Genomic DNA, 17625 nt, shown 5'->3' with positions numbered 1-17625 from the left:
GCTACAGATCGATTTGAAATATTCTGGGATAAAAGCCGACTACCAAAAGGAAGATAAATGAACATCTAAAATTATTCTGTGGTGAGCAGTTTTGTTAAACTTGGAACACAGAAATTTATCTAGTAAGAAGATGCCAATTCAAACTTGGGGAATCAGAGCTAAGAAGAGGGAACATTAAATTCAGGATTATTATTTAGTCACCCAATCACCCAGTCCCAGCCCTTTTGGGTAAATTTCAGATAGCTAAATTTACCTATAGAGACACTGTAATCCAGCCATATCCTACAAAACTTCTAAATTGGTTTAAAATGCCAGGGCCAGCACGGCTGCACCAATCAAATGCAATTTTAGTTAGGCTAATCCTAATTAAGTACACACATACTGGCCAACTTTGGGGTGAGAAGAACAAGAAGAAATATTAGAAGTACGGCAAAAAAGAGGGGAGAACGAATTTGAGAGGAACTCGATGTGGGTAACACAGCTGGTTTCTTTATATTAATAGTTATGAGTAGTTAAAAAGAAACATAGAAAATCAGGATTGGAGAATACACCTTATTAATACCTGCTACTGTAGAACAAATTACTTAGGAACTCATTACTCGTTTTGTGTTTACTTGTGAAAGACGTTGAAATTTATTTTCAGGACTTACTATGAAGCTTTACAAGAGCATGTATGTGTGGGAGTGGGCATAAACAAATTACTGCTAATGACTGATATTCCTAATTTAAAAACAAAGTGGTTTATTTTCTTCATTTTTCTAAGTCTTTGTGACCCCAAAGGAATATTAGATATTAAATGTGTAACAAAATGTTGGAAAATTTTCTTTCTGCAAGACGTTTCATTAGCTCTGTATATTACACAGATAACTAAGTAAATAAATTGGCTCCATTCTGTGATATTTTAGGAATAAAGCCAAGGCACCTATTTATTTATTTATTTACTTATTTTGCATTGGTTATAATGTTTTCAAGTAACAAAAATAACTATTAAATTCACAGACTATTAAAGACCCTGTAGTGTGACGATACAACAGCAAGCCTTAATTCTTTTCTTTTCTTCCTTTTAATTTAAATGTTCCATAAAATAGCATAGAGTATAGACCAACATTCTCCAAAGTGTGTTTTATGGTATACTAAACTGAAAAACTCTAAATGAAAGAAAGGATTCATGGTCAAATACTTCTGAGACAAATTGTACTATATCCTGTCTAGAAAATTCACGATATATAGGAGCATGTTAATGATGCTGAGAGTTCTACGGTGAAGACAGACAAAACTTGTTTTACTTTCAAAACCCAGCATTTCTCAATTTATTTGATCACTAATCTTTTTTGTTTCTCCCCCTTTATCAAATGGAATTAGTTTTCCTAGAAAATACTTTGAGAAACATTGCAAATAGTCTCTTTTAGTCCGTTTCAATGCTGGAGTCCATCCCAGTAAAACACATATTTTTAAAAATAGCTAGATTGGAAAGACAAATACCCATTGGTCAGATAAAACTTTGAAGCTCAATAATAAAAGGATTTCAATATTAAATTTTGGAACTTAAGAACACTTACATCCATAGACAGCATTTACATCTGAAACAGTAAAATCAATTCTGTGTTCATATCTCAGTTCTGTATTCTACCCTATTCCACTGGTGCTGTTCAAATGATATATCAGAGTAATCATATGCAATATATTAAAGTCCTGGGAGGCATACAGGAAATAAATGGATTATAAAGACATTTCTATGCTGGGGGACTTTTAAGTCATGATTCATAAAATAGAAGATGTCATTCAGTAGGAACTAAGGAGACTCTAATAAGTACTTAAAGTAGAATGTGATCAGAACAAATTAGTGAGCATTTTTATTTTTAATAAACAAACAAAATGGTCTATTTTAATAATTATTCTAAATCTTTATGTATATAGAATTAAATAGATTTTTGTTTTATATTTTAGCCAAACTTGTCTTTAGAAGCATAATTAACCTTTTGATTTATTCCTGTATGTAGAAATATTAACAGATATAACTAGCGAACTTTTTATTACTCCAGTATAATTTCATTATATTATTATTACTAAGTAGGAAGAAAGTATAATGCCATTATTCTGGTAACATCTCACAGGCCTGGGAAATACAGCTATGGGTTGTAGGGCTTTTTATGTTTTAAAAAAAATCATAAAATAATCATTTCTATAAAATATCATTTCCATCTACAATAGAATTCTACTATTCTTTGAGGCTGGCCTTAAGGGTACAGATATAAATATGAGCACAATTTAGGTTGAGAGTCCCTACAATGTTTACAACTTGAATATGTCATATTTATAAAAAATATAAGTTATGTGGAACTTTTTAAAAAAAACTGATTCTGACAGTGTCACCTGACAGTCCAAGAGCTCAACGGCTTTAACAAGTTTCTCTAGAAAAGAGAAAGTCTGAAACAGTACTGAAAGAAAATACAATATATTACAAAATTATGGCAAACTCTTCCTGAACCTATGGGGTAACAGGTTGAGTGAGAGTATGGCCTTGGCCTCAAAGCAAGCCTTGCATCACACATCTCCAGAGGGCGCTGTTCACAACGCATTCTGTATAAATGGTGCCCTCTGGAGTTGTGCTCTGCAATGAGGTTGAATCAGGGAAGTCTCTATTGCATATTGACTGTGTGACTTTGGGGAAGTTATTTAACCTCTCAATAGCTTAAATTTCTCATTTATTAAATGAAGATAATATGAAGGATATATATGATAATCCTGTTAGCATATGATATCTTAGAGCTGCATAGTAATTATTTTTTTTTCTGCATAGTAATTATGATGAAAATTTGTTTTGTTTTGCTACACATTTAACCATCAAATCAAAATTATCATTCACCTATTATTTCGACAAATATTGAGTGCCTTCTCTATGCCAGGCATTAAGGACACAGAAGTGAACAAAAGAACTAAAATCCTGGCTCTCACGTAGCTCATGTTTTAGCTCTGCAGAGAAACATGTAATAAACAAAAAATACAAATGCCAAGTGGAAACAAGTGGTATAAAGATAAATAAAGTAGCTTAAGGAGATAGAGAATGTCAGGTTCTGTGTGTATGTTAGATAGGCTGGTCTGGAAAGGCTGCTTTGATAAGGTAATATCTGAGCAGAGGCCCAAATGTACTGAGAGAGCGCGAGTCTTGTGAATATCTCTGGAATGCACTCCAAGGCTTGGAACTGGTGCCAGGGCGCTGAAGCAGGGTGTGCTTGGCGCGTTTCAGGACTGCTAGGAGGCTGGCGTGTGTGAAGACGGCATGCACAGGAAGACGGGAGGTAGGGGTGAGAGGTGGAGCAGGGTTGTGACCCAGATCACAGAGGGCCTTGTCCACCGCAGTAGGGTTCTGGGTTCTATTCTGAGTAACACGGGAAGTAAAAAAGGGTTCTGATCAGGAGTGAAATGATCCTATTTATATTTTAAAAAACATACTGGCTGCTTTGTGGATAATATACCTGGGGCATGTGGGAGCAGACTAAAGCCTCAGTCAACATGATAGGTGTTCTCGATCAGGGCACATGCTTGTAATTTAAGTAATTTCCCCCCATCTAGTCCAGGACAGATTCTAAGACAAAGTAATGTGACAACAAAGAGGTCTTTTCAGTTGGCCCACAAGTTAAAATTTACAAAGAAATAAGCTTTAGAAAGTAAAAAGCACTGTTTAAATGAAAGGTTGATTACTAGCGATCAAAGCTGTTCCACTTGGCTTTTGTTTCAGCTGAATCAACAACTAAGCACAATTTGGTTTGCTGATGGGTCTCCTGACCCCACCCCAGATGGTGGGGATTTGTCTCATTAAAATCAAAATTAAAAATGGGTACCGAGTACGTAAAGTTTAAAAAAAAAAAAAGGAAAATGGATACTAGAAATAATTTTTGAGAGTAAAAGCTTATGCCTCTGGTTTTAGCAGAGTGTAGAAAATGTGGAACAAGTGTTTTAAGATCACACTGTAAAATTCCTGTACCTGTTGAACTAGAAATACTTTGCTGAAAAGATGTGTTAAGTATTTGACATACTAGCCAATGACCATTAAGTGAGCTCACCTATAAATGGGATGGAAGCCAAGGAATCACTGGGTGGACTGGTACTTGAGGCCTTCCTCTCCTCCATCCTTTTTATATGGACCTCTCGGCGAGCATCATTAGGTAGCCAGCAAGTGGTGTCTGACCCTGGTTCTTGGTCATTCACTGCCAAGATGTAAGACTGATGCCTTAAAGGCTGCGGCGTTTGGCGACCAGATGGAGGTTTTTCTCTTAGGATGACAGTTTCTTTATTATCTACAGCATTTGATGGCTGAATTTCAGCCTCTTGTAAATTTAAATCTTGAATCCTTTGAGTGGCGGATAATTCCAAATCTGGAGTGCCAGCGTTCTCACTCATCGGAGGGGTGGGCTTAACAGAGGCTCCGGATAGAGAGGGGGGGTTCCCAGTGTCCACTTGGTGATCGGGGGCACTTTCAGTCCTTAACCATGTCTGCTGATTCAAGAGACTGTTTTGATGCAAGTGATTTACTGGTCTTTGGTCTTTGATGGAAACAAACGAGTTCTGGCTGGAGGGTGGTTTTATGACGTGCGTAGGTGCTTTCAGAGAATTATTTCGGACTTTCACAAGAGGTGACCTGTCTTGTGAAATACCTCGAGGCTGGGACATTCCGCAGGTAGTTTGAAAATTTCTGTTGGGCTGCAGTGGTTTCAGATCTGCTGGAATTCTTTTAAACTGAGACACCAATTCCACCCCTCTGCCACTCACTCGCCTGTTGTCGGAATTCACAACACTCGGAGCCACTGTAAAATTGGAACCTCGGAAAGATTTGTGAATTTCTTGCTGCCTATGCCTTTCATAAATACCTCGCCGATCATCCTGTTCGGTAAATCCACTCCACTTGTAAGTCTGCTTTCGTTCTCCCTTTACATCGGGTGGTGGACATTCAGAATGGACATTTTCTAGGGTTTCACCCTGTCCCTCGATATAATCCCACGAGTGAGTCCTGTGGTTACTAAAACTAATAGAAGGAGAGGTCAGCGCTCCTTGAGATGCACTCCTTGGACAGTACTTCATTAACACCGAGTCCTCCAGCCTCTCTTGAGACACGCTGCGTTGCCGGATCTGAACGGACTGGGGCACTCGGTCCTGAGAGGTGCTCCGACGTCGTATCTGCAAGGCAGCGCGGTTCAGTACCACCTGGTTATAATCTGTTGTGCTCTGCGAGGCTGCTCTTAAACTATCTAATCTTTCTTGAATTGTCCGACAACCCATGTGCAACCGCCGGTTATCAATATACTCTTTGTAAGTTTTATAGTTTTTCCAGTCTATGTGCTGATGGGAGTTTGGAGAATAGTGATTGACAGATACGGAAGGAGGATCCACAGCTGGAGATCTGCTGCTTGCCAGTCCTTCTGAGTGTCCACTGTAATGGCCTGATTTAAGTAAAATGCCAGAAGGTTCCAAAGACCTGGAGCCGGTCTGATGGATTAGATGGGACGTGGGAATGGAGGATGGTGGCGATGTCTTTCTTGATGCTGTTTTGAAAGAGGTCTGCTCGCTTCTGCCATACCTCACCTCCTCAGTCCTGTGGGAGGGAACTGTGTGGCCGCTTCTATTAGGTAACAAATCTACAACCTTCTCAGAAGGTACAATGACGGTCCTTACGCTTTCACTGCAGACACACACTGCTGTGTTTGACTTGGCCACCTCTGGTGGTGACGGAGGCACTTGTATTTCCATCCTGTAGGCCCTGCCGGGCTGCGTCAGTACTGGGGGACTGGCCTGCGGTTTGCTCGTGGAGGAGTCTGGAGGGGCTGTTTCGGGGGGCTGCACCGGGGCGGGAGGGGCGGGTGGCAGCCAGGGGTAGCAGACCAGTGGAGGTTCAGGTATGTTGCGGGCATTGCCGCTGTAGGCTTCGTTGCCCTTCAGGTAGGCATCTTGAGAATACGCCTACATGAAGATGAGAAAAAGGGGTCACTTCAGAGTCATCAAAGGAACACTTGTTTCCATTCTTGCGATGCACTATGTTATTTTACGGTGCCCTGCTCTTGGGTGGCATTCACTAAAGCATGCAGGCAAACACAGTGTAAAGGGTACTCCACAAATTCAGAAAAGGGCTAGTCTCTCAGAAATCAAATAAATTCTAGAATTTGCAAAAAATATAAATTACCATTGCCTATTTTCTCAAAAGACCTGAAACGCACCAAACTCCGCCCCGCCCTCGCCACCGTTAATTAGATACGGACGTCTTGCTTCTAAAAATTTCCCCTTTCAAGTTTTATGATTTTTTTTCCGCAGCAGTTGGCAGGTTAAATGGCTGCCTAATAAATCTCAGCAAAACAAGACTCTGATCTTTTGCCAGAGTGAAGGTGAAAATATTTAAAATCTTCACCAAATACATCTTCACTTTAGGCACTACTGCTATCATAAATAATACACTGAACACTGTCTTGCCAATTAATGATTACTGAGTCCCTAAAAATAATCCATTTTGATAAATTAAATCCTCCAACAGCCAGGAGAAATAGAGAATATGCACATTTAAGAAATTAAGTACACATTAAAGGCGTAAAATATGAAAAAAGGTAATTCATCTTCCTGTACATAATTTATAGTTTTTTATTTTATGGTAATGCAAAATTGTATTGTACAAATTTATTTGGTCTCTTTTACCTGTTATAAGGAGACATTTCTCTATTACTAACAGGCAGGCATGCAGCTCCAATTATTTTTTATCAATTATTCACAAAATTATCTAGCAATGTTTTTTAAAACTTAAAAATAACAAATTAAGTAACAAGACTCTATAAAACAGAGCTAACTGATGTAATTCAGGACTACGTTCGACAGCTGAGACAGTTAGGTGTGGTGTCATATTACATATCCTCCCCTAATCAAAACAAGCTTAATTCAAGACTATCATCACATCCTCTCTTTGCATTAGACAGCTTGCAAAGCTCAAGTGCAGCCACAAACATAACATAACAGCAAAGTACTAGGAGAAGAGAGAGTGTGAGATGCTTAAAAAAATACAGATGCAGATAAATGTTATGTTTTAACACCAGTTATGCCCAGGATACAAAAGAAAACCAAACATAAAAAGAAAAAAATAAAGAAAATAATATATCACAAACACATTCTGCAAATTAGTAAGATTAACACCATGGAGAGATTCCTCTAAGCAAACTTACAGTTTTAATAGATTGGCTTACTACAAATCTCTACAAAACATGATTTATAAAGCAAGGAAATGGCTTCTGTGCAGTTCTTACCAGAGCTGTGACATCCTTTGTAAATTGTAGCTAGCAGAAAATAGGAAAACATAGTAGAAGCTGCTTACTGATATAAAGACAGAATCATGTTGTCATATTGATGCTGGAAAACAGCAACCTAAAAATACATCTATACTGATTCCTCCGGAAGGTACCAAGAGAAGTAAAGGGCAGTGAGGCATAAAGAATAACTTCAGTATCCTTCTGAGCATCTTTTTCTCAGGCTTTTCTCTGGTTCTTATTTGATTTGTCTACCATCCTCGAAAGCAAAATACATCTGGTGACATGCATTCCTAACAGATATTTTCTTCAATATGCACTGCTGTCTGATAATGTGCCACAAAGCTTCCCTTCCACAAGAGCAACATTGCTGCCTCTCATTTCCCCTGAGTTTCTTCCATCTCTGCTTCCAGATGACAAAACGAATGCTCTATTATGCATTTAAAATAGTACAACCTCCTCCTTCCCCTGTAAATCAGAGCATAACCACAAGCTGTCAGCTGACTGCAGCTGCCTTTACACTAGGATTTGGAATGAAAGAATGACTGTTTTATTAAATGGGTTTCCCTCAGAAATTAAGATCTTCCAATGCTGTACCTTTTCTCCTATTTTATTAAGCTTATGAAAATAACTACTGGATGGACATAAAAAAATATTACTTCCAGAGTAATTCTTTTTAACTTATAAAGAATATTATAGAACCTAAACCAGGATGCAGTGAGAAATGAAAGCCCAGTAGCTAAAAGAAAACATGCATGCCATAATATTTCTAAGGTATGAATACAGTCAGTCAAAATATACATTTTGGCTATGTGCCACTGACATAATAAGCTTATCTTTTTAATGCTGACTGTAGTAGCACCAGCGCTGTTCCATGACAGGAAAACTGTGTGTGGACGAGCGGAGTCGCTGGTACAGTATTTCCGGAGCGTGTTTGTGCAATTTTATTAAGCATCACCTGAAAGGGGTGATGTATTCCTTATGCTTGATGACGTAGGGGAAGTTTGGCTGCTGGGCTTCATGACTTCTCAAGACCTCTACGACATTAATGTACATTGTAAAACTTGACGTGAAATTACAAACTTATTTGGCCACGGAACCCATTTTTTTCCCGGGGTTTTAACACGATTAGAACTTCTGCTGGGAAATGCTGTTCTAGAACTAATAATTTAGAGATACCTCCTTTATTCAAATTTGGGGAGGAATATTATCTTTTAATAATAAAAGTATATGACCAGAACTATTAAATACTTGAAAAGGTATTTGACATACTTTGGATATTGCTAAGATTCCTAAATAGTCTATATTCATGGGTCCCCACTTCTGGGTAAAATTATGGCAAAGGGGTCCTTAAATATGCACACGTGGACCGTGCATTAACAGTGGACTGACTAAACAGAATACCTTACACATACAGTACTACTGTCTAATGCAAGCAGATATGGTTGAGATAAAGTATGAATTCATTCAGTAGTAGTACTGAATTTCCTCACATATCCTCTCAGTTCATGGATACTAAAAAAGCTTGTTTGCTTATCTATCTATTTAAAAGTTTCTCATTCTCATAAAGTTTGAGAACCAATACCATTCAATTAACATCCATGGGGAAATCAGCAGTGCTCCAAAGGCCACTGTCGCTTGGTATGTGTTCCAGGTAAGTCATGGGAATAAACTTCTACGGCTATGCTGAGAGGTGCGGTACAGACACAAATTATCTCCAGAATAAGTGTAGGGATGTAAATTAGGAATAGACAATATGACAATTTTAAGGAGTCCCCTTCTCCCAGGATGCCTTTAAGTGTTCCTCTAGAAAACAAACTGCCTGCAGAGGAAAGCTTTAGATGGGGCTTGTGCAAACACTGGGGTGGATTACAACATTCAACTCTTCGAGGAGAACATGGAACCCATTAATAAGGTTTTACACTCTGAAAACAGAATTTTAAACTCCATAACTTGCTCATAGCTGTGACTGTGGTATGCTTTCTCTTGAGTCAGAAAGTACTCACTCTTTCACTGAGACACCATGGTCAGACATTTCAATGTTTTAACTACCCCCTGGGAATCTCTGAATTGTCAATAGGCACCAATTAAACAGTACAAAATATCACTTAAAGTAATTTTTATATAATGATGTCAATTTATATTCTTTTATAATGACATCAAAATCATCCTGTATTAATAAGTTTGCCTGAAATGGTGTGGCCCAGAAATTTTTGAAACCAATGTCATAAGAATTGCATATTTGGCTCATAATAATTTTAATTTTTCCGTTTAAGTCCAAATGGATACTTCACAGTATTGAGTTGGCCAAAAAGTTCATTTGGTTAATGAATATGTTGCTGAATAAAGTTCTTGGTGAAAATGAAAAATGTGTCATTTTTACTTATAACCGAACGAACTTTTTGGCCAAACCAATATATATCCATAAGTTTTGATGGAATTAGACAACACTCAGATTTTTTCCAACTGATTAGCACTTGGGAATTCAATAGGATATGACAAAAAAATCTTTAGCCAATTTTTTTTTCATTAGGCCTTTTATATATCACTCTACATTTTTTCTTGAATTTCCTTTACCCTTGTATTAAAGTTTTATATCTTATAGTAGCTTAGTAGTTTAAAAGTTAGTATTTTAAAATTCAAACCACACCTAATGAAAATGGAATAGTAGCAGCCCTGTGATGCCTACAGATCCAAAATGTTCTTTAAAGGGGGAGGGGGGTGAGGGGAGGTGAGTAAGGAAAGATGCCTCACGGAAGTCTTCATTTGGAATTAGAATTGTAAAGAGCGTTTAAATAAAATGTAATGTTAACAGTCTGGATCTTGACTGTAGGTATAGTGCCTAACAGTAGCCAAATAGTCCTAAAATAATCTTTCAGTTCAGTTTTAGTAGAACTGCATCAAAATCACTATTACCATACCTATTACTATTGCGATAGTATTACTATTACTGTACCATATTTACTGTCTTGTAAACAGGAAAAACAAACAAAAAAGTGCACAATAAATAAGCTAGTAAGATTAAAATTCCTGCCTACCAGTTTGAGTTAACAGGCTGACATGTTAATTTGATACCATTACTTATGATAAAAGCAAAAGTAACTACATATCTGTTTGGATAATTTTAAAATACACGTCAGACATGCCACAGTGGGACATGGGAGAAGCGGATGGTGTGGATATTTTATACCTTTCTAAATTATTTGAAACTTTTCTAACAAGCAAGTACTATTCTTATAATTATTAAAAATACTTTTTTTTTAAATACTTTTTTTAAAAATAGAAGTAACTGCTTCAAACTTGCAAATGAAAGAACCCTCCAGAATTCCTGTTCTTGCTTCCCTACTCTAAAGCAAGATTACCTTGATCCACACGTGACAAATGGATACCTAATTTTAAATAGAATAGTATACTGATTGTGGAACATAATAAATAATTATTTTGAAAGGAACTCTAATAAATCTAAAGAAAAATTTGGGTTAAATGACATTTTTCAATTTACATCGCACATTCATGGAGTGGTAACTAGGGCAATGGACGCAGATCCCAAAGATGAGTTTGCCTAGCAGCTCTGACCCTGACCGGCGGTGTGAATGTAACAGCCAATGACACTCTTCATCTGGACCCAACGACAGTATGGGACTGTGGTTTAGTTTCAAGTACAGCCTACATACAGTCTCAGGCCTACCTGGGTTCAAGTCCTAGTGCTGTCACTTTCTTCCCTGTTACACTAGAAAAGCTGTTTAGCCTGGCTGTTAAAACACAAAGTAGGCTCCAAATACCCTCGTCAAACATCAGACACACCCGAGAATCTCCACAGCCATCAGAACTGATCTACTTAAAACTGAATTTTGAGTCCATGGAGCTAAAGGCTTAATGAAGTCTGCACAGAAAAGAACACCCAGATCTAGCGCTGAGAGCTACCATGGGTCCATTGAGGACATATTTTTTTTCAGTCAGCATCACTGTTTAGGTGACTTGACGGGTGGTGGCTATTTCATCCACTCTCAGTGTCTGAGAGGCAACAAAATCGTTTTGTCTTTTTACAAAATGCAACAGGAAGTGCTTTTTATTTTGTAGTATCACCTTAAAAATATGAACTTGTCTAAGACTATGATCATGGTCTAAAATATTATTATATAAGACCACCAAATGACTCAAATGAATACAGTACTATTGTATTGTTAGTTTAAAATGTATGTCACTGTACATACATTTTACAATGTATGAAAATGTATGTTAGTTTAAAAAATGAGGTTGCCAAGTACAGGAGTACTATTACCAGCACTAGTTTAATAACGTAATAAATAATTCTTAATTTTACTTCATGTTTTTCAACATCATGTCATGGTCTTCTGTGAATTATGAGATTTATTATTATATACCTGTCCTTACATGAGGTAAGTTTTAAACCAAATTAAATTTTCTATGCCACCTCTCAGAGATGAGCTGAATACCTCTAGAACAACTTGATCTTTATGTCACTTGAGGAGCAAACGTTCATGGACACCTGATCCTGCCGTGACCCAGGCAAATATATAAAAACTGAGACAGGCTTTCTCTTGGGTAAATGATGTTTATAGTAGCTGTAAAAATGTTCATGTTTATGTTTTCTTTACAATGAATATTCAACCTCACAGGGACAAATACATCTTTAAAAGCATATATTTTAAGTAACAGATTTAAGACCAACATAAATACTTCTGAAGGCCCCTTATAGAACATTTTCATTCTAGAATCTGTTAGAGAGAAGTATTTCCACATATGGTTTTTCAAATCCCAGATTCTCTTTGTGTTTTATAATAGATTTTAAAAATGCCACTTGTAGATATCCCAGCTAAAAGCATTTGTGTGGAAAAGAAGTTGCTGCATTTCAGTGTCCTTCAGGGAACAACGGAGAGTCTGCATGAACTATATATACTCCTTCAATTTCCTAACAAATTATAGCACACGCAAATGTGAAGGAAGACTGGGTTTAAAAGTGAGGTGTTCTTTTATCATCAAGGATATGGGCTTTTAATTTCTTACGATTAAAATAACTCAACAAGTTTTAAAAATGAATTTTCTGTTACAATATACCAGGACCCTGAGGAACCTGGAAGATCTGTGTGCTCAGGTCACCCCAGTGAACCAACTTCTCCCTGTGTTGCAACACTTTGTATTTTCCCTTTATCCTAAATAAAACACAAGGAGATTAATTAACCTAATTTCCCACTGATCACATCCTCAGAACATGACTCCTTGCACTGTTGCGCCCCTGCATCAACCACACAGCAGGCTAGGATGGTAATTCTGTGCTTGATTCCTTCCCTGGGAATTTATACAGCGCCGGCCATTCTGTGAAATGAGCTGTTCGTTTCACTGTTCTAAACAGTGTCCAACCAGTGCCTTCACCTTGGCAAGCAAAGAGTCTACTGAAGATGAGATATCAGTTCTGTTTCGGAAGTGCCCTCTGTCTCTGAGTCAGGAGAATGAAAGGGTTCAAGGTAAAGTTTGCCCTACCGTGTGGGCATCACCTCCTGGTCCTTTGCATAAGTGGAGCCCTACAGGAGGACCCCCCTATTTATTTTCAGTCTAGTGACTTCACTGCCTTCCGTGGTTATGTCTGTTGTTCTCTCACTGTGCTGAATGATCAGGGGAGGACTCTACAACTAGTGCTACTTGACTAAGAAAACCACCACAGATGGTTACAACTTCCTTGTTGAGACACTCACCCCAGCAGAACTGTGCACTTAAGAAGGGTAATAACCTGTTGTCAGTAAACATGCCATTTTGAAATAAAATCAGTATGTCTTGAAAACATAAGGTTGATCTCCATGGATTTCGGTTAATTATATTTTATGTGTAAGTGAATAAACTGAATAACTAGGATTGGCTTTAGTGATTTTTTTGTAACAAAAATGTTTACAGAAGATTATTTAGGACTTTTGTTGGGCTAAGTTCAAATGAACACCTTACAAATGAAAAACATTCCGACTTCCATTCCTACCACAAGGATTCCATCAGTTCTGAGTAAGAAAACAACAGCGACAACAGCTATTCACTAAAAGGAATTAAAAAAAAACAAACAAACAACAAACTTCAGCAGCCACTGCTATTTCCTAGCTCTAATTGTTTTACTCTGCTGAACTACAGAATCAATTGAGGAAAAGTATTATTTTCCTGAATGAAATTTATTTTATCATCTTTTTACCCTCAGCAATATCTAAGCTTAATGAAGGAGTTAAGTACTCCAGTTAATTTGTTTTCTTTCTCAAGAGGAGAAAGATATTTTAAGATAAATGCTAAAGATTTTCAACTATATAGTTTCACTCCCTCTCTAAGATGCTAACATATTTTTCCCTTAAGGTGTAGACTCTATTCATTGTGAACATTATTTCTAATGGAATGAATGGATACTGTTAAGAAAACTGCTCGGTAAGTAATTTACAGACAGTAATGCTTATTGGAAAATTAATAAATGCCTTTCATAAAATTTCTGACCTCATAGTTTAAAAAAAAAAAAATCTAATTCCTGGGGATATGTACTTGCAGCCTGAGGTTTGGCTTTTGGTTGAAGGAGTATCTAGAATGCAACATTTGGGCAAACAAACTCTTTAGGAATCTCATTCCAAATGACAACAATAAGAGTTTACTGTGGAATCAATAAAATATTCTCATGTTGTTTAATTGTAAAAAATGGACAATAGTCTCTCTCTCCCCTTTTTCTGTTTTTTTGGTAAAATGTAGAGAAAAACAGAGCGTTTGAGTTTTTTTCCCTAGAATCTTTTAAAAAAAGTTTAATCCACCTCCATCTTTAAAGACTTTTTATTAACATTCATGACTATAAAACAATCCACATATTTGAATAAATAAAACTCACCACTTGGAGAATGTCTTCATCTTTCGGCATAACACTAAGTTCCAATGTGGTATCGCTGAAATTGAATAGATACATACTATTTTAGGGGAGGCAGAAGTATACAAGAAAGACATAAAGGAAAAAGAGTTAACTCACAAGTATTTTTTAAATTGCTTACGAGTTTAATATGGGGGTTTAAAAAATCTTTACATTTCAAATTCGAATCATTAAAATGAAAAGAAGTCATTTATATATATAGGCTAATTATGTACAAAAGAGGGCACCCTGCCGTGTGTTTGAGCTATTCATAATCAGTCATGTGTTCTTTATAACATGTTTCTAATTTAGAAACATGAAGTATATTACTTATATTGAATACTCCTGGAACAAAACTCATCAATATATAATTGTGTATTATTTTCTTTCAGGTCACAGAACAAATTACAAATTTTACCACAAATTCTCTGTTTATCAAGTTAAAAATACATTAACATAAAAATAATCAGAGAACCCTCAAATTTAACACTTTAAGCAATATTAAACATCCTAATTTTGAAATATTCCCTCTTGGCCTCAAAGGGGAAGGAAATCAGAGTTCACCATCACAACCATCAAAATGACTCCTTATTTTTTAAAAACCATATAGCATCTCAACAATTTACTTTCTTCTCCGTGATTTAATTTTAGAGCCTTTACAGGAATAGCTCAAAGTCTCATTTTATTTTGGTACTGTAAGTGTCCTGTTAAAAATAATAGAGACGTTTCTCTAGGTTTAAAACAGTTCAAAGGGATAAATTATACCGAGTCCTGTGATCTGGAATTACACTTAGATACGGCAAGGAGAGCAGTGCTATCCCCAGCAAGTGCTTCAGTATCTACCCTAACAATATCAGATAGATTTTCCCCCAATACAATCAAGAGATTAAGAAACAAACAACAACAAAAACAAAAAACCCCAAATCTAATAATTTACTGGTGTCTCTATTTGAACCCTTATTTTTAGGTTCATAAATGCTGAGAGAATAGTAAAACAATTAGAACCACAGGTTCAAATAAATTCTACGAAGAAAATATGTAGGTACTTGTATTTCAACATTTAGAGTTGGTAGAAAATACATACTGATGCTTAGATAAATTCTTCTGCAAGGATACATTTTTACATTAATACACTGCAGAATCTCAATGGCTTTGTGCTGCATTAATCCATTTGCTACCAACTGCAGACAAAAGGAACACAATTTTTTAAAAGAAAAATAAGATCATGAAAAAACAGTATTTATTTTTCAAATTGCTTTATTGGTTGAAAAATTAAGACTGTCATTCCAAAGTGTTATTATTATTCTGAAAGACGAACTGCACCAGTAACAAAAAAAACAAACAAAAAAAATTAATGTGGATTTTGAGGAAAACAAAGATTAAGTTATGGTTGTTTGGAAAAATAGTACTTTTAAAGAAGACATGTTAACAAATACACTAAAAAACCCTTAAATTACAGGCTGACAAAACATACTGGTATATTTATCATGATCTAAATTATTTTCAGTAAAAGAAAATTTGGGTGGATCTCTCCACTGCCTCCGAGGAGGCTTTCAATTCTTCACCAGTGCCCAGGTCTCCTCAATATTTAAGATCAAATAGGGCTCACTGTCAGGAACACCTAGAATCCAACAGTAAGGAGAATACTCTGAGATCAGTAAATCGTGATCACATCACCGAACTGTAAAAGTGACAACATATTAGGGCATTCACGTACATAAGTTAGATTATAGCATGAACAGCTTTAGACATGGTTAGAGGAGCCTGATAGAATTCTTCAGAAAATAATGAACCTCAATTTAATTATAGACAGGTGAGTATGGCTAATATAAAGCAACAGATCATCCAAAAGTTACTGTATTTGAATCTGGGAAGAAGCTCTTGTGGTGATGAGCTGGAAATCGGATCCCAGAGTCATGGCTTATTCTTGACAGATATTTAATACAGCAACCTCTTTGGCTTTCGATTTCTTTATTTGTAATTAAAAAAAAAAATTCTAGGTGTGTGATAGAGAGAAAGAGTAGGACTAAATTATCTTTGCAATCAGTCGCTCTATAAATATTTATTTACCTTTAGAACTCAAAATCCTATTCTGTAGAATGTAGGCAAACAAACGGATTAAAAGACGATTTCTTGCTGTCTTTGTTAAAACAAATGAATTTGAGCCAAGAATATCATTCAGTGAGCTATTTAAGATAAGTTATCCTTAGTGGTTTTAAAATAAATTATATATGCATTTATATATATTTATTATAAACAAATTAGAAATTTGATTATCACTTCAAATAAAAGTAGGAAACTTAATGGTAAATCTAAAACATATGCCTCTCGGGCTCTAAAGGATTTTAATTACAAATCTGATAAATTTGCCAAAACAAAGCCACCAAATAAGCCATCCTCAGATAGTTTGTTCTTGGCAACTTTCAAATGCATTTTCCACTTTAAGGGAAAGTTTCATATTTCCACATCACATCAATTTCTTATAGGAATATAATATTGTATTAAATCTACTAGCTTCAGTGATTTATAAAACCCATCTCTGGCCAAAATTAATCCTATTTCAAGACTCTTACCTGTTCTGGATTAAAGCAATTACTTGGGAATAGGTCTTTCCAATAACACTTTCTCCATTGACTTTTATAATTCGATCACCTTCAAAGAGAAATTAAATAACACATGAGGAATTCCTTTAAAAAGTCACTTGTGAGTACTTTTGAAATACTTCTTGAGTAATATATTATTTTTAATATATCCTTACTTGTTTTTTAAAGTGTCTTTTTACAAAAATGAACCTAACTTTTAATATATCTAGCTACTTATGAAATATAACTATATTTTAAATAAGAGTCCAGCCATCGATGAATTTAGAAACCTCAAAAAGTATAATCACCAAGTGACCACAACTATACTATTTATGCCCCTATCATTTGTTTTCTGAGTTGTAAAACTACTATTTATTCCTCCGTTTACCCTGTCATTACTAATAGAGAAACATTGTTTAACAGCCTTAGACAATTATTTTTGTTATCTCAGTGGTCTCTAATTTTAGTCCAACTGATTTTCTTTGTCGTATTCTCTCAGTCTATTTAGTTTATTGATTAGTGCTACATTGCAGAACTTAAACATGGGTATGGACATGGTTTTGACTTTATATATATTAACTTGTTCTTCATTTTAATGGGGAAAAGGATGTTTGGTTACTCAGAAAAATTCAGTGGAGCAGAAAGGAAAATAATGAGAGAAAGGACAGAGGAAAGAGGAAAACAGGAAAAAATGTATTTTTTGTGGGCTTTGCACAGTCCCTCAACTTCATCCTCCCAACCTTGGGAAGCTTAGAATATGAGAGATGATACATTCTAGGTAATAGAATCCTATATGTTCACTGATGTACATATTATATATACTAATGATATTGAAATTAGGCTTACTTTAACTATGACAAAAAAGATAATTAATAAGTTAACAATGCAT

The 17625-nt window shown here is 36.0% G+C and overlaps 1 protein-coding gene across 7 annotated transcripts in view; it reads right to left on the bottom strand.

Annotated features, from left to right (window-relative positions):
* Nucleotides 1-17625, bottom strand: part of ARHGAP21 (Rho GTPase activating protein 21) — a 124840-nt gene that overhangs the window by 28642 nt on the left and 78573 nt on the right. For 3 of the 7 annotated variants that reach the window (XM_059910811.1, XM_059910826.1, XM_059910819.1), the window contains exons 6-9: nt 16728-16806; nt 14140-14194; nt 7278-7307; nt 4065-5955 (exon numbers count right to left, since the gene is read on the bottom strand). In XM_059910811.1, coding sequence (XP_059766794.1) covers nt 4065-5955; nt 7278-7307; nt 14140-14194; nt 16728-16806 — 2055 coding nt within the window. Of the gene's footprint in view, nt 1-4064; nt 5956-7277; nt 7308-14139; nt 14195-15238; nt 15316-16727; nt 16807-17625 lie in introns of those variants that run through there. The other 4 variants (XM_059910832.1, XM_059910841.1, XM_059910846.1 and 1 more) reach the window with 3 other exon arrangements.

This window comes from Balaenoptera ricei, chromosome 2 (genome assembly GCF_028023285.1).
Source record: "Balaenoptera ricei isolate mBalRic1 chromosome 2, mBalRic1.hap2, whole genome shotgun sequence".
NCBI classification, from domain to species: Eukaryota; Metazoa; Chordata; class Mammalia; order Artiodactyla; family Balaenopteridae; genus Balaenoptera; species Balaenoptera ricei.
The sequence above is the reverse complement of the archived record's forward strand: the minus strand, read 5'-3'. Positions and strand labels throughout refer to the sequence as shown.